The sequence below is a fragment of the Salmo salar genome, chromosome ssa02, assembly GCF_905237065.1.
Source record: "Salmo salar chromosome ssa02, Ssal_v3.1, whole genome shotgun sequence".
Taxonomy (NCBI): Eukaryota; Metazoa; Chordata; class Actinopteri; order Salmoniformes; family Salmonidae; genus Salmo; species Salmo salar.
The window spans coordinates 25,456,478-25,480,783 of NC_059443.1; the positions used below are offsets into that span (position 1 = coordinate 25,456,478).

Sequence of the window (24,306 nt, forward strand, 5' to 3'; positions counted from 1 at the left end):
TAGTGGGGATTGGAACCAGGTGTGTGTAATGATGACAAGACAAGTCCGGGGTAAATGAGTGAAGGGCGTTTGCCAGCAGCAGGTTCGGCAGCAGCTAGAAAGCAGGCGACGCCGAACACCTGAGCTGGACAGAAGGGGGCACCAAAGTGAACGCTGGTGTGACAGTAACACACCCCCCCCAGGAGCTGCTCCAGCGGGGCGCCGCCGACCTTGGGGACGACCCCGGAGACGTGGTGCGGGTCGGTTGGGACAACGCCTGTGGAAGTCCCAAATGAGAGAACGGTCCAGTACGTCCCACGTGACAAAGTCCACGGAAAGATGGGACCAGGGTCATGGGGAACCCGGCAGCAGGTGGATTTTGCCATAGGGGAGGTGTCTCGGTGTCTTGCTCGGGTAAGGAGGTGGTGCACGAAGAGACGTATACCCGGACATCCTGGGCCAAGGTGGGTCACCAAAACTTGGTGGAGAGACAGTCGATAGTACGGGCTATACCCGGGTATCCCGACACAGGTGCTGTGTGTGCCAAGGCGAGGAGATGGTCCCGCACATCAGAGGTGACGTAGATATACGCCCCTCGGGACAGTGGGCAGGTGAGGACTCCTGTCGCAGGGCTCTATGGATGTCCGCGTCCACATTCCACACGACAGGAGCCACAATGTGGGACATGGGAATAATGGGTGTCGGCCTTGACATTCTTAGATCCTGGCGGGTTCAGCCTCTTCGCTGCTCGAATATACTCTAGGTTCCAGTGGTCCGTCCAAAAAAGGAATCGGTGTTGAGCACCCGCCAGCCAGTGCTGCTATGTTTTCAGCGCCTTCTTGACAACCAACAACTCACGATCCCCCACATCGTGGTTCCACTCCGCGGGAGACAGCTTCCGTGAGTAGAAGGCACACGGATGGAGTTAAGGCAGCGATCCAGTGCATTGGGAGAGAACAGCCTCTACTCCAACCTCGGAGACGTCCACCTCCACGACAAAGGGCAGAGACGGGTCAGGATGAGCCAGAACAGGTGCATTCGTAAAACGTTCCTTGAGCGCACGGGAAGCTTTGTTGGCCTCCTCAGTCCAGAGCAGCTGCCGAGGACCTCCCTTCAGGAGGGAGGTGAGAGGGGCCACCACTGTGTTGAAACCCCTAATGAAGTGCCTGAAATAGTTGGAAAAACCTAGGAAGCGCTGCACCGCCTTTATGTTGGATGGAACAGGCTACGACCATACTGCACTGACTCTATGCTCCATCTCCACTCCCGCGGTGCATATCCGATAGCCCAGGAAGGAGACCGCTTGTTGAAAGAACATTCACTTCTCCGCCTTTGGCGTACAGGTGATGCCCTATCAGCCTCTCCAAAACAGAGTTGACATGAGAGACATGTTGCTCACATGTAGTGGAGTACACCAAGATGTGGTCTATGTACACCACTACACAGCAAACCAACATGTTAATCGTTAATGAAGGATTTAAACACAGAGGGTGCATTTGTCAGGCCGTAGGGCATTACCCTGTATTCATAGTGCCTGGTGCTGAAGGCGGTCTTCCATTCGTCCCCCTCTTTGATGCGCACCAGGTTGTAGGCACTGCGTAAATCCAATTTGGTAAAGTGTTGAACACCGTGCATCTGTTTGATCACAGGGGGTATGAGAGGCAAGGGATAACTGAATTTAACTGTTGCCTTATTCAGTGTCCAGTAATCAATACAGGGGAGGAAACCTCCGTCCTTCTTCATGAAAAAGAAGCTGAAGGAGGCCGGAGAGGTGGACGGACGGAGGAATCCTTGGGCCAGTGCCTCCTGGACGTAGTCCTCCATGGCTTCGGTTTCTGCATGCGAGAGAGGGTAGATGTGCCCCCGTGGGAGGGTAGAACCAGGCAGTAGGTTGATAATGCAGTCCCATGGGCGATGAGGGGGCAGGCACGAGTCTTTTGAAAAAGCCAAATGTAGGTTCCGGTATTCCTCCGGGATAGGAACGTGGGTGGCCTGGTCTGGAATTTCCATGGAGGTGGCACAGATAGACACAGAGAGACACCTCTCCTGACACTCCTGTGAACAACCCAACAGCCTCCTCTCTGTTCATGATATCCTGGGTTTATGCAACTGTAACCAGGGGAAAACCTAAAACTACATGGTGTACAGGAGAGTCTAAAATGAGGAAAGTGTTCATGGTGGTTGTGAGGGAAATTGGGACGGTTGTCTAAGGCATGGACTAGGATAGGGGGTTGTAAGGGGACTAGAGGAATGCGTAATTGTAAGGCCACTGACCGGGCTAGAAAATTGCCTGCAGCACCTGAGTCCACTAGGGCAGGACTCAGTGGAGGACTAGGGTAGTCCAGGAAGGTGACAGGAAGGAGGACAGGCTGGGTGAACAGAGAGGAGCAAGGCACATCCACGCCTACCTGGGAAGGTGCAGGAGCGCTCCTCGGCCTGTCGCTTCCTCGCCTGGTTTTCCTTTTGGGACAGGTGTTCCAGGGGTGGTCTGACTCCCCACAGTAGGAGCAGAGACCCTGTTGACTGCGGCGTTGACGTTCCTCTGTGGGAAGGAGTGTCGTGCCCACCTCCATGGGCTCAGTCTCACTGTAGGTTCCTGGGAGAGAACCGAATCCCTGGGATGGGTGACGACGGTCCTCATCGCGACAGGCCAGCTCAGTCTGGACTTCCACCTGTAGCCCGCTGCGGAAAACCGTCAACAGGGCCTGGTCGTTCCAGCCACTGTCCGGAAATCCAGAGCATACTCAGACACTGTCCTGGACCCCTGGCATAGACAGAGGAGACGCTCACCTCCCTCTTGGCCCTCTGTTGGGTGGTCAAAGACGACGTGGAAGAGTCAGAAGAGTAATGATGACAACTTCTGGAGGACGTCCTCCAACCTAGCAGAGCTCTTGCAGCATGAACTGACACGTTGTCCACCCAATCAAAGGAGAATGAATCTAGTACTGAAACCATAAGCTACAGCTAGATAGCACTACAATGTATAAAATGTGGTTAGTTGACTCAAACGAAAAAGACAATAGTTGAACAGTTTAAAAAAAAAAAAATTTTCCTAAATTAAGGACAAGCAAGAGAGCGCGATACAGAGCTAGCTATAGTTGTTGTATTTTTTTAAACTTTTACTTTCACTTAACTAGCAAATGCAGCTAACTAGTTTAGCCTACTCAAACACCCAGCTCAAACAGATAGCGATGCTATGTTAGCTAGCTGGCTATGGCTATCCAACACTGGAAGTCAAGGTAAGCTTCTGGTTTTATTAATGTATTGTCACCGGGGCCCGCAGGTGTAACTGCTAAACTGTTTGTTGTACACTGGTAGCTATGTTGACTATGACATTAATATGGTGACAATGATGTAGGCTGTGTGTAGCGGTTATGATATGAAGGTTTGGCTTGGAAAGGTTTTTTCACCTGGTCACAGAAAGCTGATGTGTTGTGCACTGAAGTCCATAAGCGAAGGGGAAAAAGGTGAGAGGAGGAGAGCGCATAGATGCGAGAAGGAATTATACAACAATCAAAGGGATCATGCTGTTTGTATGTGGCTGCTATGAAAGTGAACTGTATTTGCATGTGATCAGGGGTGTATTCATTCCACTGATTCTGTTGAAACGTTTCTTAAATGGAAAAACAGAACAAAACGGGGATAAACATACCTGAATTTGTCCAATTTTAAACTCTAATTTGCAACTGTTGGACTAATGAATACAGCTTTGATCAGCTAGATCAGCTAGCGGTAGTGAATGTGTCAATGTCTGTCACCTTGATTACTGAAATTTCTCTTAACCTGTGCACCTACTGTAAGTTGTAAACTTCCATTCATAGGCTAAGTTGTGTCAACCTCATTATGGGTATAGAGAACATTTTAGTATCTTGCACTAGCCTAAAACTATCGATGTTACATTGAGTGGGGTGAATGGAATATGAATAACAGTCATCAAATATGCTGTAATAGAAATAGGGCCATGTTCACTGACCGCAATTGTTTAAAAGTTGTGTAATGACAAATGTGTGTATTGGGTTCGCATGAATCCCAGGGATGTCTTGCTCATCCTGTGACCAACCAGACGAAAGGATAGTATAAGCAAGCACGTCTGCCGTGACAGACAGATAGACTCACTTACTGATGGTTGACACCTGGACTGTAGGGATGGAGTGCAGGCTGACCTGGCTACCTTTACTTTGATTTCGGATTGTCAAAATTTCACGAGGCAAGTCATATATACAGTTGAAGTTGGAAGTTTACATACAGTTAGGTTGCAGTCATTAACACTTGTTTTTCAACAACTGCACAAATCTCTTGTTAACAAACTATAGTTTTGGCAAGTCGGTTAGGACATCTACTTTGTGCATGACATAAGTAATTTTTCCAACAATTGTTTACAGACAGATTATTTCACTTTCACTTCACAGCTTGGGAAATTCCAGAAAATGACATCATGGGTTTAGAAGCTTCTGATAGGCTAATTGACATCATTTGAGTCAATTGGAGGTGTAGCTGTGGATCTATTTCAAGGCCTACCTTCAAACTCAGTGCCTCTTTGCTTGAAATCATGGGGAAATCAAAAGAAATCAGCCAAGACCTCAGAAAAAAATAGTAGACCAAGTCTGGTTCATCCTTGGGAGCAATTTCCAAACGCCTGAAAGTACCACGTTAATCTGTACAAACAATAGTACGCAAGTATAAACACCATGGGACCATGCAGCCAGCCATCATACCTGCTCTCTCCTAGAGATGAACGTACTTTGGTGCGAAAAGTGCAAATCAATCCCAGAACAACAGCAAAGGACATTGTGAAGATGCTGGAGGAAACAGGTACAAAAGTATCTATATCCACAGTAAAACGAGTCCTATATCGACGTAACCTGAAAGGCCGCTCAGCAAGGAAGAAACCACTGCTCCAAAACCATCATAAAAAAGCCAGACTACGGTTTGCAACTGCACATGGGGACAAAGATTGTACTTTTTGGAGAAATGTTCTCGGGTCTGATGAAACAAAAATAGATCTGTTTGGCCATAATGACCATCGTTATGTTTGGAGGAAAAAGGGGGAGGCTTGCAAGCCAAAGAACACCATCCCAACCGTGAAGCACGGGGTGGGAGCATCATGTTGTGGGGGTGCTTTGCTGCAGGAGGTACTGGCGCACTTCACAAAATAGATGGCATCATGAGGGGGGAAATTATGTGGATATATTGAAGCAACATCTCAAAACATCAGTCAGGAAGTTAAAGCTTGGTTACAAATGGGTCTTCGAAATGGACAATGACCCCAAGCATACTTCCAAAGTTGTGGCAAAATGGCTTAAGGACAACAAAGTCAAGGTATTGGAGTGGCCATCACAAAGCCCTGACCTCAATCCCATAGAAAATGTGTGGGCAGAACTGAAAAAGCATGTGCGAACAAGGAGGCCTACCATCCTGACTCAGTTACACCAGCTCTGTCAGGAGGAATGGGCCAAAATTCACCCAACTTATTGTGGGAAGCTTGTGGAAGGCTACCCGAAACGTTTGGCCCAAGTTAAACAATTTAAAGGCAATGCTACCAAATACTAATTGAGTGTATGTAAATTGTTGACCCACTGGGAATGTGATGAAAGAAATAAAAGCTGAAATAAATCATTTTCTATACTATTATTGACATTTCCCATTCATAAAATAAAGGGGTGATCCTAACTGACCTAAAACAGGGACTTTTTACTAGGATTAAATGTTAGGAATTGTGAAAAACTGAGTTTAAATGTATTTGGCTAAGGTGTATGTAAACTTCCGACTTCCAACTGTATGACCATGCCTCTGACTCTGCCAACAAGGTTTTGTTTGCTCGAGTCACAAAATAGTTATGGAAGTGTACAGTTTCTCCTCTCTCTGGTCATCATGAGTGAACCAGTAATCTGTAAACAGCTTTTAATGAGCTCAGACTGCCTGGTTAAATGACCACCCACTGGGCATACTGGTTGTTTCAATTCAATTACGTTCACCCAACATGGAATAGACGGCAGTGCCCAGTGAGCTATAACCAGCTGCTCTGTAGATTCAGATCAACTTTATTATCCCATCAGGGAAAAATTAATTTGTTAATGTACTTAAAACAGAAACTACACAATTGAATTCATTCAAAATGCTATAGCTACACATTTAAAGTGAAAGTCCAACATACTGTATACTCGAGGGACCAACAATTAATGGCTGTTGGAATAAGAGTACACATATCTATCTGTTTTCATTTTCATTTGAAGAAGTCTTTCCCCTTGTCCGGCTGCTGCTGTGACTGAATTGAGTGAAAGGGATGAGTACTGTCCTGTAAAATGCTTTGAAGTTTTATGAGGATGAGATTTGTGTACAGGTTGGCTGATTCTTGATCTATACCAATTATCCTTCCCGCCACCTTAATCAAGCGCTGAAGCTTGACTTGGTCTTGCACTCGCATGTTACCGAAAATGCATATCAGACCAATGGACAGCACACTCTGCAGGATAGATTTATAGAACATTTGCAAGATATGGCGGTCAACATTAAAATGGTTCAGTTTGCGTAAAATGTGGGCTGCATCAGAGGCTTGACAATCGTGTGCAGTATCTGTGAAAGTACGCAACCTTGAGGGGCTCCCTTATTCACCATTCTAGATGTAGAGATGGCAGAGTTAAACTTCACTTGTTGAGTATGGTTCACAAGGAAACTAATTATCCACTTGATCAGTAGAGAGTTGACACCTAAATTCACCAGCTTATCCACCAGTAGGTGGGGTTGGATGGAGTTAAACATTCCACTAAAGTCAATTAATACAATTTTCACTAGGCTATTTGCCTTTCCTAAATGTTCGTAGATATTGTTCAACATGACCAGTAACACATCAACACCCCTGGAAGCACGGTAGGCAAAATGGTTTGAGTCTAATTGGGAGGAGAGACCAGAATTTGTTTTTTCATAATTTTTTCAATACATTTCATATTTACAGAGTTTAGGGCTACAGGGCGTAAATCGTTATTTTCTTTTGGCCTGTTGTTTTTAGCTACTGGGACAGTCAGTGATTTCTTCCATAAGTCTGGAACTATCCCACTGTTCAGTGACAGCTGGAACAGTTTCTGGAATGGTAATGCAAGCTGGTCTGCGCATGCCTTAAGTGCCTTGCTGGTGACGCCGTCTGGACCATATGATTTTCGTGGGTTGACACGTTGAAAGTATTGCTTGACGTCATTCACAGAGATCTGTATATCAACAACTGGTATGCTGTCTATACTGTCCAAGGCCACTTTCTGCTGCGACGCAAAATCACACATCAAACCTACAACAGAAACTGTTCAAATCATTTGAAAAAGCAATGTCATTTTCAACAGTCCTACATTGTCTGTTTGGTTTGAAGCCTGTGATGGTTTTCCTACTGTCCTTGTCTTTAAAGGTTTTCTCATTTGTCTTTGTATGCCGTCTTGCACTTCATGATTTTGCTTTTGCATTGCCTCTAAATATTTTTCCTTTCGTCTTTACTGCCACCTGATTTAAACACTTGTTTTTTTCTGGTTGAGGAGCTATTTTAATTCCTGAGTTACCCATGGTTTATTATTGGGGAAGATGTTGATTTTCCTTTTGGGAATAACGAGATCCTCACACAAACGGAGGTAATCCAAGACGGTATCAGCTGCCTCTTCCAGGTCATCGGCGCTGTCCATCAGTCCCGCCCAGTCAGTCCTGGAGGGCTTCAGGAGTCCAGGTTTTAATTTCCACCTTTTTAGCCTTCTCTCGCTTTGTAGATTGGGATGAGCTGAACCATATTATGATCCGAACCCCCAAGATTGGGTGGTGCTTTGGAAAAATATGCACCTGAGATCTTACCATAACAAAGATCCTGACATGCTTCATTTTGGGTAGGACATGTAATGATACCTGGGATCTCATCACCTGCTGGTTATTTCAAGACCAAGTACTCAAAGGTTCCTGTGTTCTATAGTATATCAACAACCCCTGAGGTGCGTTATTGCTATTATAAACTGGTTACCAACGTAATTAGAGCATTCAAAATAAATGTTTTGTCATACTCATGGTATACGGTCTGATATACCATGGCTGTCAGCCAATCAGCATTCAGGGCTCGAACCAACCACTTTAGAATTGTTGTTGACATGCTCTTGTGTTTATTTAGGTATTGAATGACTGGGAGTCACTCCCCTGCCATCAACCTTGTTCCCATATCTGGCACCTCACCTATAGTATGTTGACAAGGGCTAAAGAGGTCCCTAGTGCTGAGGCCAGGGGTTCCACAGGGACCATACAGGAGGGTCCACGGGGCTGGCAATCATCCATCACTAACCAGCCCAAAGCCACCATGATGGTCCAGACCAGAGCTCAAGGGGAGACCGTTCACGATCAGACTCACGTCATCAACGTGAGGGAATCAATGTTTACGTGGATGTTTATTAAATATTGATGAATGTTCTTATAACATGATTTGTTAATATTTTCTTATATATTTTCTGAAAAAGTAATTCCAAGATTTGTTTGCGCTAAAAGGAAAACAGAAAAGATAACAGGGATTTTATTTTATTACATTTTCTATATTGCAGTTTTCCAGATGAAAAAGGCATCCCCTGAGAAGGTGTGGAAAGTTTTAAAGTGTAAGTTCAGCAGAGCAGCATGAGACACAAAAAGGGAAACTAAATGTGAGCAAGAAAATAAACATTTATGGCCAGGATCTTGAAAAAGTGGCTTATGAATTGTGGCAGCCCAGCAGAGTCAGAGGTGAAACTCACAATAAAATAAGACAGCAGGAGACTGATGTGGTGCTCAAAACAAAGTAGTTCTTCAATAAAGGTTGGAGAGAACGGGAAGGGGAGAAATCCAACTGAAAGGCATCTCAGGTAACGGGTGGGGAACCTCGGACCGCCTGGGTTAATGAACAAAAGAGAGGGAGAGAGCGATGAGCCCGGGATTTCATTCCTTGCTCTCAACTTGCTCCGGGTGGCATGCTGCCGGGAATAGGTCCTCTTCTCCGGTTCTTCTGAGGACTCTGCCTGTCTGCCCGACCACCCGAATGACTGCACTTCTACTTATACTAATTTGGGGTAATGAGGGACAGGTGGGACCAATTCCAGGTGCCAATTGGTTGCAGAACCTGGACTGGGTAATATTGGTGTTGAATTTGGTACCTGTGAGGCTTCCACTTTTTTTGTGAAGTGAATTCTTGTTTTTCCAGCTGCTGTAGTTTGTGTATCTGTCCAATGACCATCTCTCTCAAACTCATTATCCACCCCTATTCTCTCCTCCTGGACTGATCTAACCTGTCTCTCTTGTTTCCGCAGCGCTGTGAGCGCTGTAACCATACAGGTGCCACAGTGGGCTGCTGTTTGACCTCCTGCCAGAGCAACTACCACTTCATGTGTGCCCGCTCCCGCAACTGTGTATTCCAGGATGACAAGAAGGTCTACTGCTACAAACACAGAGACCTCATCAGTGGCAAGGTAAATTCCTGGGACTACTCAGTAGTGGGACTGTTGTTTTTTGAAACATGTGAATCAGTTTCCTCACGCATGTGTACATTTGTTCTTGTTCATTGCAGATCATCACTGGCCAAGGGTTTGAGGTGACTCGGAGAATGTACGTGGACTTTGATGGGATCAGTCTTCGCAGGAAGTTCTTGACCGGACTGGAGCCAGAAAACATCAATTTGATGATTGGTATATTTTCTCGACACATTACATTGTTATTTTTAGCTCACTTGAGTACAGGAATCACAGTACAGTGGACACAGGACTGGTCATGGGTTTTTCTCATTTAATCATTGTTATTTTCTGAATTCAGGCTCTTTGCAGATTGAAAAGCTAGGTATTCTGACTGAGCTGTCTGCAAAGCAAGGAAAACTCTTCCCAGTGGGTTACCAGTAAGTAGCAGGAATTCATAATTAATAATGAATCAGAAATTGGCATGTTACGACTTGGTTTTGTATGACTTCCTTTCTTTCAACTCCTCCCCTTTCCGCAGGTGTTCTCGCTGGTACTGGAGCACGGTGAACCCAGTGCGGCATTGCAAATACACGTGTACGATCCGTGAGGTCCGACCGCCGGTCCCTGAGAAACCTGCTGAAGAGATGCCTGACAAGGGAGAGAATAGCACACAGCCCCTGCGCCCAGTCAGGTGAGAGTCCTGGTAACACAATACTGCATCAAACCCTCACTACTACACTGAACAAAAATATAAGCTCAACATGTAAAGATCATAGCAATTTTCCATACGCTCAAAAGCATATTTTGGAAAAATGTTGTGCCCAAATTTGTTTACATCCCTATTAGTGATCATTTCTCCTTTGCCTAGATAATCGATTCACCTGACAGTTGTGGCATATCAAGAAGCTGATTAAACAGCATAATCATTACACAGGTGCACCTTGTGCTGGGGACAATAAAATGTCACTCTAAAATGTGCAGTTTTATCACACAACACAATACCACAGGTGTCTCTGTTACGCCCCTGAAAAAGGGGAGAAATAATCACGAGAGTGATACGGTATTATTTCCTCAGTGAGAACTTTTACTGTAATCATTTTACCAAAGTAACACATTTTACAAAACAACAGATCTACAGGAAAGAGCTAGTGTTGTAGGGTACAAGGCTTACTCAAGTCACAACAGTATACTCTGTAATTCACTGAAACATACACTCATTTCAATATAACTGTCAAGCACAACGTTTTAACTCAGTAAACCATAACTTAATTTATCAACAGTCAATAAAGTGTTTGAAAAACCCTTACACAAATAACACCGCAAAATATCTTATTAGCAACGCACATGTTCATTCACGATCGACATAAAATGGCAGCTACTCTCAGTACGAAGCTAGCTTTAGCTGCAACCAAGCAGGGCTCATATTACTCTGCAAACTTAACTCTAACTTCCTCAAGATGTTACTAAGACACACCTTAAACACTCTTGACATTTTAGCGAATTATTACATTTAAATGACTCTGTTTTCATCAATAACGTACCTGAAAAAGGGGAGAAATAATCACGAGAGTGATACGGTATTATTTCCTCAGTGAGAACTTTTACTGTAATGGGAGAGGCGCTGGAAGATGGCGGCGAGTGTATACGAGATTTCAGCTTGCTCCGAGTAACCTTAACTTTTATCCCTCTCAAACTTACTTAAATGTAACGGAACTTGGCTTATAGTAAACACAATAGAGAACAACACTTAGTTGACCGATAATTTGATTCATAACTTTGAGAAATGGAAGGAAAAAATGTGCGAAAGAGCAAAGGGAGGAGAAGGCAGTTGCTAGCTGAGCACTCATACGTTGGAGAAAAACCGCCACCTGACTCCTCAGGAGAAGAGATGGAGGATTCTGGACATTCGGTTGATTCTGAAAATGCAGTCAATAGTCCTGCACCCAAAAAGACACATAAAGAATTATCTTTGCGCGAACTACAGATCAACATAATCGATGCTGTAAACGAAAGAGCCGACGGTCTGGAGAAAATGATACGCGAAAACACATCAAAAATAGTTGACCTCGAGACCTCTCTGAATCATGCATACAAGAGTATCGAAGAGCTTAAACTTGCAAACACTGCTACGTCTGAGAAATGCATTGCTCAGGAGAAGACCATCGCAGACATGCAAGAGCGCTTATCGGAAGCAGAGCGATACCGGAGAAGGTGGGGGCTACGGCTTTACGGTGTCCCCGAGGACCAGGATGAGAATGTGAAGCGCTTAGTAAGAGACATCTGTAACCGTGTGGCACCGGACTTCCCCGATGGATATATGGATATGGCTGTGGATATCGCTCATCGTATTGGGAAGAAACAAGATGCCATCGTCAGCCGATCGATCATCATCCAGTTTGCTTTTCGCACAGCGAGAGATGCAGTTTGGAAGAAAGCAAAGGAAAGCGCCTTTGTGAAAGAAAGAAAACTTAGATTCGGTGAGGACTTGACTGCAGCAGCAAAGGCAAAATTGTGGCCTCTCGTACAACAGGCCCGAAATCAAGGAAACGGTGGATACTACAGGGGAATCAGAGCTTTTTTCGCCAACGGTAAAGAAATACGACCGGGGTGATTTGATTTGTTCTGTCGGTAGGTTTACAAGGTAGTTCCTTCCCCACTGCAAACTGAACGTTCTACTTTTGAAACATGGTGTTACTATTTTACAAGTTAAGAATTCTGTTAATACATATATGAAGCAACTTTTTATAGAGAGGGTAAAGTTGAGATTGCATAGGATTTTTCTTTCTATTCTATAGATATGGACTTGAAGTTTATGTCAATCAATGCCAGGGGGATAGTAACATATTGAAGAGAAAAGCTTTTTTTTTGTTTTGTAAGGACTGCAACGCAGATCTTGTATTCGTTCAAGAAACACATTCATGCAAAGAGGACTATAATTATTGGAAAAATCAGTGGGGCAGTGACATTTTTTTGGCCCACGGGACAAATTATTCAGCTGGGGTTGCAATTTTAGCACACAATTTCAAAGGGAAATTTTTGTTTACTCAAATGGACTCCAATGGACATTGGCTAGTAGCGGTCATCAACCACATGGACAGATTATTTGTGTTGTGTAATGTATATGGATACTGTTCTAGTCCTCCAAATAACTTACTTCTAGAGGAAATTGAAGACATTCTTAAAAATCTTCTGAGAAAATATCCATCCAGTCAGATAATAGTTGGTGGAGATTTCAATATGGTTTATTCTAATGAGACTGATAGATTGCCTCATAGGCCTAACATTGGTGTGAACAAGTTGGTGAATTTCTGCCAAAGCCTGGACTTAATTGACATATGGAGAGTAAAAAACCCTGGAGAGATACAATACACATGGAGTAATAGAGATCGTTTCTTACAATCAAGAATTGATTTGTGGGTGATAACCTCTAGTCTTGTGCCCAACACTGTAGAGGTGAAAATACTGCCTGCAGTCCTGACGGATCATAAAGTCATATGGTTGACTGTAAGAATATGCAGTAATGATGGTAAGAAATACTCTGGTGGTTACTGGAAACTAAATAACTCATTGTTATTGCATGATGATTTAAAAAATGTGATTAAGAATCTAATTTCTGTTTACTGGAGTTTAGCTACATCTAATGCAGAATATGGGAAATATTGGGAACTGCTGAAATTTAAAATCCGCTCAGCCTGTATTACTTATGGAAAACGGCTTGCTTTAAGAAGGAGATGTGAGGTAGCTGAACTTTCTAAGACAATTGCCGATATCACAGATATTGAGCATCTTGATCTTAATGAGAAAGCTAAATTGAATGATTTACAGAATCAACTAGATACATTGTATGAGGAAAAGGCTAGAGGAGCTTTCATAAGATCTAGAAAACAATGGCTTGAAAAAGGAGAAAAGAACAGTAGATACTTTTTTAATTTGGAGAAGAGGAGAGGGGAACTCAACACACTTCGGAAACTTAAAATTAATGGGGTTACCACTGAGGATAGAGAGTTGATATCAGAATTTACCACTACATTTTATGAGAATCTTTACTCCTTAGATAACAATTTGAGTGACTCTAAGGATCTCCTTGATTCTATAGAGAATGTTAATTCGATTAGTGAAGAACTCAATCAGTCTTGTTGCCAAGATTTATCCATTATGGACATCCAGTACGGGGTTGCTCAGTTAAAAAAGAACAAATCTCCAGGTTGTGATGGATTAACCTCTGAATTTTACAAAACCTTCTTTGAAGAAATAGCACCTTTTTTACTTGAAACCTTTAAGGAGGCTATAAAGAAGGGAGAACTACCTGCCTCTCTGAAGCAAGGGGTTATTACTCTTATACCTAAACCACACAAGGATCTCCTAAGTATTGATAATTGGCGTCCAATCACACTCCTAAATAACGACTACAAAATTATAGCCTTAATCTTTGCAAAAAGGTTAAAGTCTTGCTTAAATGATCTGATTGATGAATGTCAATCAGGGTTTATGAAAGGGCGCCATATATCTAATAATCTGAGGCTGATATTAGACTTGGTTGAGTATCGTGATCTATTAGATGACTTCCCTGTTATCCTATTTCTGGATTTTTAGAAAGCATTTGATACAGTAAGTCACAATTTTATCTTTGATTGTCTTAAGCATTTGAAATTTGGTCGTTTCTTTGTTGATGCTATTAGAACTCTGTATAGTGGTGGCAATAGCTGTATCAAACTCTGTCATGGAACATCCTCAAGATTTAACATTTACAAAGGAATACGACAAGGTTGTCCAATTTCACCTTTTTTATTTTTGTTAGTTTCTCAAATGTTATGCTCATTAGTTCATAAAAGTCCATTTGAAGGCATTACATTCCAGTCCAGAGAGATCAAGATATCCCAACTGGCGGATGACACCTCACTTTTTTTGAAAAATGTATCTCAAGCTAGATTAGCATTGGATATCGTGAAGCAGTTCTCCAAAATCTCAGGCTTGACTTTAAATCTTTCCAAATGTGAGTTGTTTGTTTTGAAAGGGGCTGTCAACCCAGCAGATTGTAACATCTCTGAAAAAGATACTGTAACCTACCTCGGTGTAAAGATCACCAAAAATCTTAAGGCTATGAATGATCTTAATTTGAACCCTGTAACTGAATCTGTAAAAAAAAAATTATCCTCATGGTTAGGGAGGGATTTAAGTCTTCAAGGAAGGGTGCTTTTATCCAAAGCTGAGGGCCTATCTCGTGCATCCTATCTTTTTTCATCTATTGACATTCCCAAATCCACTTGCTGTACCTTAGATAGGCTTTTGTACAACTTCATATGGAAAAACAAGCCACATAAGATAAAAAGAGATGTTATCACCAACAGGGTTTGTGATGGCGGTCTAAATGTCTTAGATTTCACTCTCTTCAATCAGATATCAAAGGTCAACTGGATTAAAAGGTACATAAAAAATCCTCATAGTTTCTGGAATATTATACCTCATTTTGTTTTTCAGAAGTTTGGAGGGCTTAATTTTTTACTACAATGTCCATATATTGTGGGTAAAATTCCTGTGAAACTGGCGGTTTTTCACAAGCAGGCTTTAATGTGCTGGGCTTTGTTGTATAAACACAACTTTTCACCTCATAAATGTTTTATTTGGAACAATGGGTCAATATTACATAGAAATAAGATGTTATTTAACCATAAATGGTTCTCGAAAAACATTGTTCTTGTCAGCCAATTGGTTAATAACAGTGGGAATCTATTTACACGGAGAGAATTTATGGAAAGATACAACTTTGAGGTTTCAAGCAAGGAATATGACACTGTTATTAAAGCTATACCTAATGGGATAAAAACTTTACTTCAGAATAATACATATTTTGGAATATCTCCGATTGTAAGCGATATTCAGTTGAATGGCATTGGTCTACTAGATACGAAATTCAACAATCGTTTAATAAGGGATATTTTCTACAGGAAGTCTATTCCCTCTGCGATATTTTGTTGGGCTTCATCGTTTGATGTAAACTGGCGCCGTGCTTGGCTCACTCCACACAGATTTATGGTGACCAATAAAATGAAGGAGATCTCCTTTAAGATAATCCATAGATGCTATCCGTGTAATAGCTTAATTTCTAAATATATATTTGACGTTACCAGTGAATGCAGTTTTTGTGAACTAGAAACTGAATCTATTGAACACTTATTCTGTAATTGTTTATATAGTGAAGTGTTTTGGACTGATGTAAAACTATATCTTAGCCGCAAATTGCATACAACCATTGATATTACTAAGTTTGACATATTATTTTACTACACTGATTCCACAATTGAACATGAGTATGTCATAAATCTCTTTATTTTATTAGGAAAATCTTTCATCCACAAATCCAAATTTATGAAGAAAAAGCCCCTTTTCTTAATTTTTTTATCTGATTTGGAACAGTACGTAGAATCTTTAAAACGTATACAAAACAAAATGTCAAAAAAATGTATTCGATATATGTCTGTATTTGATTTGATATAATAGTTTTTTTTATTTTTCTCTAATTTCTTTGGATTCCCTCTGGCTGTTATGTTATGTTTATGTTTTGCATGTTACTGTTTTTTACAACAAATTAAATAAAGATTTGTGCAAACTTAAAAGAAGGGAAAAAAAATAAAAAAAATTACAAATAAAAAATAAAGTACAACATTTTTTTTTTTAAATATTAAACTTTTACTGTAATGAGGAAAAGACCGCGATTTCGACGCGAACTTGGGTGGAGACCAGAGCAATCGATCTCAGGCTCATAGATTAAAGAGCATTTAGTAGATCACAGATTAACACTTTTCCCCTTCAATTAGGCACCACAAAATAAAGTAATCAATATAACGTTTACACATTCCATTTACAATTCTTACCTTTTGTACGCTTGATGGATTTTAACTTTAACACAATTATGAATGTTATCAATCTCTATCAACTAATACAGAATGCATTATCTTTTTAACCTTAGATGTTTTAAGATCCTCACATACTATGAACTTACTAATACTTTTTAATGTATAACAGGCTATGAGTATTTCCTTTAACCTGTCACATCTCAAGTTTTGAGGGAGCATACAATTGGCATGCTGACTGCAGGAATGTCCGCTAGAGCTTATGTGGGCAAGCATAAGCTACAGATATCGAACACAAATGCATTTTCTTGATGGCAATTTGAATGCACAGAGATACGATGACGCTATCTTGAGGCCCATTGTCATGCCATTCATCCACCTCCATCACCTCATGTTTCAGAATGGTATTCTGGTATTCTGATCCACGCCCCTATATTTTTTTTAAGGTATCTGTGACCAAAATATGCAGATCTGTATTCCCAGTAATGTGAAATCCATAGATTAGGGCCTAATGAATTTATTTAAATCTTTGATATTGTTGAACGTTGCGTTTTCTATTTTTGTTCAGTATAACATATTAGTGTGACTGTTGACTTTCTTACACTGCAAAGTGGATATTGGCAAGACTTAGCTGTGGCATAGGAAACAGAGTTGTTGTTGCTTCACCTCTAGAATCTGATGCCCAAGAGGTTGATGTGGCACATTCCTGACCCACTACTCCCAGCTTCTCAGCTCCACTCCCTAAACCTAAGGCCCAAAATCAGGAGACGAACTGGGGGTCTGTTCCGGGGACTGCCATCTGTTCCGTGGTTGGCTGATGTTGATTTCTAAAACATATTTGGGTTTAAAAAAATAAACTTTATTAAGACTCTTAATTGTCAGGTTTTGAGTGATTTATAGATATTACCCATAAAGCATTGATTGTTTGTCTGTTCAGTTGCCTTACTGCCATCTGTTTTTCCTCCACAGGAGCTACCGAGTCCAAACCCCACCACATCCTGACCATCAGTGACCTGGAGGAGACACGCAGGCCCCGTCGCCACAGCCCCCACTCCCAAACCCGCAGGGACATGTCCTCCCCACCCCTGGGCTGTCCAACTGGATCTGGACTAATCACCCTCCGCACTGGGGGCTCCATGCATCCCAAGGCCTCCGTACCCACCTCTCCGCTGTTTCCCCTCGGTGCTACTGATATCCTGCTGACCTCTCCCTCTGCCCGCCCTGTCGGAGGTCGAAGTGCTTCCTCTGCTCGATGCCCCGGGAACATGACTCACTCTACTTCAGGACTCTTTCCCCAGCCACCGTGGGAAGACAGTGTGGGCAGCTTCCCTTCCCCTTGCCTGTCCCTCTCCCCAACCGTCCAGCACTCTCCTAAACCCAGGCTGTCTTTTGACCTGAACCAGTCAGACTCAGTTGAGGTACCACACAACTTCCTGGCCTCCCCAGAACCGGAGGATAACCCTGTATCTAACAGCACCTCACCACTTAGGGGCTCTTTCATACCATTCCACAAGGATTCTGATGTGGCTATGGGCTCCGAGTTGAAGACGGAGCTTGAGATTGAGGAGACGCTAGTGAACGAAGGGAGTGGCCATGAACTGTGGCGCCCAGATAGACGTGGAGGGCGACGACAATCAAGAGGAGTTCTGGGAGCCAGAGGTTTGCAAGGGGAAGACACGTTCAGCCCTGAACCGCTCAGCTGAGTCCGCCAGGCAAGACTGGGGGAACACTTCCTCCGATGAAGACATGGAGCACTATTTTGACTCTACGAGTGCTGTGGTCAGTCGCACAGGCTCCAGGGACCCACCCCAGGCTCCTGCCTCTCCCTCCTCAAGATCTAGCCCTCAGCTGGACGGCATAGACAATGGGATGGAGAGTGATGCAAGCATGACAACCATGGACGGGGCTCAGAAACTGAAGAGCGCCAGTCAAGTCCAGAACCCAGCTCAAACGCAAGATGCTCCGACTGATGTAGAAATGACAACAAATGGCCTAAGTGCAGACTCTGGAAGCCCTGTCCCAGATCAGTCACCCCTTAGCAACCCTCCCGAGTCTACAACCAGAATTGTCCTCCCTGCTACCAAACCTCCCCCACTGTATACACTACCGTTCAAAAGTTTTTGAACACCTACTCATTCAAGGGTATTTCTTTATTTTTACTATTTTCTACATTGTAGAATAATAGTGACGACATCAAAACTATGAAATAACACATATGGTATCATGTAGTAACCAAAAAAGTGTTGGTTACAAATCAAAATATATTTTGATAGCCACCCTTGGCCTTGATGACAGCTTTGCACACTCTTTTCGTTCTCTCAACCAGCTTCATGAGATAGTCACTTGGAATGCATTTCAATTAACAGGTGTGCCCTAAAGGTTAATTTATTGACTTTCTTCCTTAATAAGTTTGAGCCAATCAGTTGTGTTGTGACAAGGTAAGGCAGGTATACAGAATATAATCCTATTTGGTGAAAGACCAAGTCCATATTATGGCAAGAACAGGTCATATAAGCTAAGAGAAAAGACAGTCAATCATTACTTTAAGACATGAAGGTCAGTCAATACAGAACTTTGAACATTTCTTCAAGTGCATTCGCAAAAACCATCAAGTGCTATGATGAAACTGGCTCTCATGAGGACCGCCACAGGAATGGAAGACCCAGAGATACCTCTGCTGCAGAAGATAAGTTCATTACCAGCCTCAGAAATTGCATCTCAAATAAATGCTTCACATACTTCAAGTAACAGACACATCTCACCGTCGACTGTTCAGAGGAGACGGTGAATCAGGCCTTCATGGTCGAATTCCTGCAAATAAACCACTACTAAAGGACACCAATAATAAGAAGAGACATGCTTGGGCCAAGAAACACGAGCAATGGACATTAGACCGGTGGACATTTGTTCTTAGGTCTGGAGTCCAAATTGGATATTTATGGTTCCAACCGTCGTGTCTTTGTGAGACGCGTGTGGGTGAATGGATGATCTCCACATGTGTATTTCCCACTGTAAAGCATGGAGGAGGTGGGACTGCTTTGCTGGTGGTGTGGGGGTGCTATTATGGTGACAGTCTGTGATTTATTTAGAATTCAAGGCACACTTAACCAGTATGGCTAGCACAGCATTCTGCAGCGATGTGCCATCCCATCTGGTTTGCGCTTAGTGGGATTATCATTTGTTTTTCAACAGGACAATGACCCAACACACCTCCAGGCTGTTTAAGGGCTATTTTACCAAGAAGGAGTGTGATGGAGTGCTGCATCAGATGACCTGGCCTCCACAATCTCCCGACCTCAACCAAATTGAGATGGTTTGGGATGAGTCGAACCGCAGATTGAAGGAAAAGCAGCCAACAAGTGTTCAGCATATATGGGAACTCCTTCAAGATTGTTGGAAAAGTATTCCACCTGAAGCTGGTTGAGAGAGTGCCAAGAGTGTGCACAGCTGTCATCAAGGCAAAGGGTGGCTATTTGAAGAATCTCAAATATAAAATATGTTTTGATTTGTTTAACACTTTTTTTGGTTACTACATGAACCATATGTGTTATTTCATAGTTTTGATTTCTTCACTATTATTCTACAATGTAGAAAATAGTAAAAATAAATAAAAACCCTTGAATGAGTAGGTGTACTAAAACTTTTGACCGGTAGTGTATACCCCAGGATCCATCCAAGCCTTCAATTCCACACAACTAGCTGGGACTGAATTGGACAGTGTGACCCTTGCACCAACTGAGATCTCACCAGAAGCTCGAAGACCAGATGCAGTGGACCCATCCACAACATACAGCCCTGCTGATGTGAATACTACTCCCCTGCAGTTATACACATTCCCAACTCCTCTAGAGCAACAGAACTCAGTCCCCTCCTTAGAAGCCCAGGAACCAGTGCTGATTGCACCCCTTCAAGGAACTCTGCCGGATGTTGTCCATACTAAGGTGCCTGATACGGTCTACCCAGAGGATTTATTTCAAGGTTCCATTCTAGACTTTGTCCCTGGGGCTCCACTTGTTCTTGAAAGGTGTGATCCTCCCTCCCCCAGCACCTGTTTCACTGAGCTGGTCCCTGTCCAGGTTGATGCCCCCATGGAAACCCATCAGCCTCAAGACCCAAAAGATTCTAACAGTGGCCACTTTGTATCGCCCACAGATGGATCTGCCATTTACATGAACCACTTGACAGAGTTCACGAGATCCATCGTTGAGCAGTAGTCAGGGCACCCTGTTGGAGCTTCTTCAACCCTCTTCTCTTATCTCCTCAGACTTCCCTAACCCCAGCGTAGCCCGGATGAACCCTTTACAAATGAGTCCCTCTGTGCAGTTCTCTTTGCCTGGCTTTAACCCTTCAAGGCCACCTCTCACTTGCATCTCGCTACAACCCCTGACATCCTCCCAAGGATCAACAGTCTTGCCACTCATGGAGACCTTTTGTACCAAATTATCAGCACCTATTCCAGACAGTGCCCTTCCACATTTGTCCTTAAATGTTTCTTCTGAAATTGATCCCATTTTGTTTGCAACATAAAGCGCCAGTCTCCTATCTTCCCTGAAATCTGTGGTCCTGCCCCCAGGACTACTCATTGAGCCCACAGCCACCACACCACCTGTTTCAACACCCCGCCGTCCTTGCACCCATGTCCGTATGAAGAGGGTGTCCTCCCTTTCAGATTGCATTGGTGCCACAAAGAAGTCTAAGACAGACTTCCTAGAGCCAGAGTCCCTTATTGCTAAGGAGGACCTGTCGGTACCCAAAGACAGCTTTGCTGCTGTCTCCAGCAGGGCTGGGGGTAGGGCTGGGCGATATGATATATGATATATCGTGTGACGATAGAAAAACGTATCGTTTCATACTATGCACTATCGTTTATTTCATTGTGTCGCAAATCACTCTCTTTACCGCAATATTTGGACGTCGTTCTGTCCATATGGCAAAGAATCATGAAGATGGAAGAAGATAACAGCTGCCGTTATAACTTACATCTGCAAAGACATGGCCCCAATTTACACGGTCGAGAAATGGGGGTTTCGTGAGTTGGTGCTAACACTCGACCCAAGGTTCCAAATTCAAATACCTTTTTATTTGTTGAGTATAATACAAAATGTAATAAGAAATAGGCCTTTACATGTGGTCATTTTATGTAAACTATTTATTCATTGAATTTACAGAAAATGTGTGTATTTTGCCATATCGTCCAGCCCTAGTCAGGGGTGTTTGCATTAAAACCTCAATGGTGAAAAATGTGTTGGACCTGGACAAGCTAAAGGAGGAGCACTTGAGTGACTCTGAAAGCACCAGGTTAGTCTTTTAGAACTTATCAGGGAAGTGATCTAATGAAGTGAGTAATGAGACAAAATGTACAAATATTATTTTCAATGAATAATACAAGAATAGTCATGCCTTTATGTTTAATGGCCAGTGAGTTTCCTGTAGAGTTCCATTTTGATTTAAAAGTGATTAACTTGCTACATCTGCAACAAGGCTCAAGGTCAGAATCAAATTGAAATATTTATTCTTTCACAATTGGCACGTTGCTCGTGTTTCCAGTGTGGGCCTCTTCTCTTTAGTGTCGATAAGATCATGTCTGGCTATTTTTAACCTTATTCTTAACTCTTCCTCTGACTACTAGTAACCTACAGTATGATATGACAAATGGAACAAGGCGTTTTACTCCTGAAATAGAACTGTTGATGTCAGTAACGATAAAGAGCAGGTCATGCATAGAAACCTTTTTTGGAATCATAACTGAGATTGTCATAACTGTCACCACTCATTTACCAATCTACAATACAGCTCCTAGTTTGCACTATGCTCTCCAATTGTCATCGCTGCATTTCTGCCTGAAAGTGTGTATCTGATACAGCGAGTGATATACAGCCTGTATCCAGTCGATTTCAGTGTTTCTCTTGTTGTATTCCTCACAGGCCAGGGCCTTGGGACTGCCTGTCTATACCTCGATTTGGGGGGGACATGGGTAAACAGAACTGTGACGCAGTGGGCCGCAGTGCCCTGACTGACTGGAATAAATACTCAGGTACTTATGTGTAATGGTGCCGTATGAACAGTATGTCTGTATGATGATGATGACTGATGATACTTCTTATACCTGTACTCTGTAAACAAGTCTGCCTGATTTGAAAATACCTTGTGGTATTTCCATCCTGTCAGGTGCTCTATCATGCTCAGATGATGAGCTGCTGCCATCAGACGAGGATGATGAGTGCCCTCCCAGCCGAGACCAGCCCCACCTCCGCTTCGAAAAGCAATGACGGTTTCAGTGTGGAGGCAGACAGCATAGAGGGTGAGGTTTCAGGGAGGAAAGGGCAAATGAATAGACTGCATGTGTCTGTTATTTGTAGAGTGTTCGTTTAGAAATAATTACATTAGCCAATACTCAAGGCAATGATTTCTGCACAAATACCCACTATTTCTACATATGACTTAACATAAGATGATGAAATATACTTGTTCTCGTACTTGGCTAGAATGAACTTGTATAGTAAACCATCTAGCACAAAATGTAGGCTAATTCCCATATGAATTACAATTTTGTGTTATCCTGTGTTACTCACACCTTACTCTCTCTCTCTCCATTCTTCTTCCCCCTCCTTTCCCTCAGTGGCCTGGAGGGCACTGATAGACTGTCCAGGGGGCGCTGGCGGGGGCCAGGCTGAGGTAGCTGTCCTTCTCTGGAATGACAGGTGTCCGTATGCTGGGCCTGCTCCACGACACGGTGGTCTTCCTGCTGGAGCAGCTCCAGGGGGCCCGTCGCTGCCATAGCCACGCCTTCCGCTTCTTTAAACAGATCAGCCAAGAGGAGGACCTGCCTGTCAACCCCTCTGCCCTGGAAGTTAAATATAGAAATTACAAGGGAAGTCATTATTTTGGAATGTAAATCAGAAATTGAGTCCAAGTTGTCTTACATATTCATCTTACATATCTTGTTAACATTTTAACCAACACTTCCTAGGTATCATGAGTCGTAGTTTGGAAGAAGTTTAATAAATAGAAATGTATTCATTTGGAAATTTCTGAGAATTGGCGAATCACCACAAGTGTAATTGTGGGAACAGGTATTACTTTGTCCTCACCTTGCAGTTGATCAACCCGTACCACTGTCTAGCAAATGTCTAGTGAATCTGGGTTTTCCCCTCTGTAGGTGGTTTTCAACTTCAGTGAAAGCTAGTCTCTCTGTGTGGAGTATTGGTGAAATGTCTGTTTTGAATGTAGACAGCTGTCAGGTTTAGAGGAACAAAGGATGTCTGTGGTTGTTGTGTTTGGATGTGAGTGTCATCTCCAACTCCACAGTCTGAGTAAGCTAAAAATAAGACCTGTATGATGTCTATGCTGCTCCTTTCATTAACATATGAAGAGTGTGTTGATGATGTCCACAGCCCAAATTCGACACCAGTGCTGGGCAAAAAACAACTATGATAAAATTAAGCCTGCATACTGTAAAATTTAACGTAACACCTTGTTCCGGTCTTCGACATGTTCAACTTCCTGGCTTCCCAGCACCGCCAGCTCCCTGACATCAACCCCTACGATGAGGAGGAGGATGAAGTCCCACTCAAATCCACAATGGAGATTAGAGTTATTGTATGTTGGCCATTGCAAAGGAAGCTAGCTAAATGCTAATATCTTAAAAAAGGAAACTTAAATACTGCAGTAGCTAGTCCATGAAAGATCTTGTCTAGCGGAACATTCTTAGAAGTTGTTGTACATGGCCGCAAATGTTGTTCCTTTGAAAAACAACTTTCACATCAACAAATGATCCATTTATAAGTCGGTAGACATATCAATGTATTAGTTCGGCCTGATGAGTAACAAAGGAGCCAGCTGTACAACTACAGGTTTACACAATCGTTTTCAAAGCTGTGACTAATTCACTATTGAAATGTTGTCCATTCCTGTACAGTGAGGGGGAAAAAGTATTTGATCCCCTGCTGATTTTGTACGTTTGCCCACTGACAAAGAAACGATCAGTCTATAATTTTAATGGTAGGTTTATTTGAACAGTGAGAGACAGAATAATAACAAAAAAAATC

At 42.8% G+C, this 24,306-nt stretch overlaps 1 protein-coding gene and 1 long non-coding RNA gene across 2 annotated transcripts; both read left to right on the forward strand.

Annotated features, from left to right (window-relative positions):
- Window positions 1–8,552: 8,552 nt before the first annotated feature.
- LOC106577919 (histone-lysine N-methyltransferase 2B-like) lies at window positions 8,553–17,345 on the forward strand. The gene is made up of 5 exons (XM_014156382.2): window positions 8,553–9,425; window positions 9,524–9,641; window positions 9,766–9,844; window positions 9,946–10,098; window positions 17,228–17,345. The coding sequence occupies exons 1-5, from the start codon at window positions 9,342–9,344 to the stop codon at window positions 17,268–17,270; spliced, it is 477 nt and encodes a 158-aa protein (XP_014011857.2). The 5' UTR covers window positions 8,553–9,341; the 3' UTR covers window positions 17,271–17,345.
- A 3,356-nt stretch (window positions 17,346–20,701) lies between these two features.
- Window positions 20,702–23,938, forward strand: LOC123728716 (uncharacterized). Its single transcript, XR_006760417.1, has 4 exons — window positions 20,702–21,556; window positions 22,183–22,292; window positions 22,427–22,559; window positions 22,878–23,938. It is a non-coding gene; the product is annotated as an uncharacterized lncRNA (long non-coding RNA).
- The last annotated feature ends 368 nt before the right edge of the window (window positions 23,939–24,306 follow it).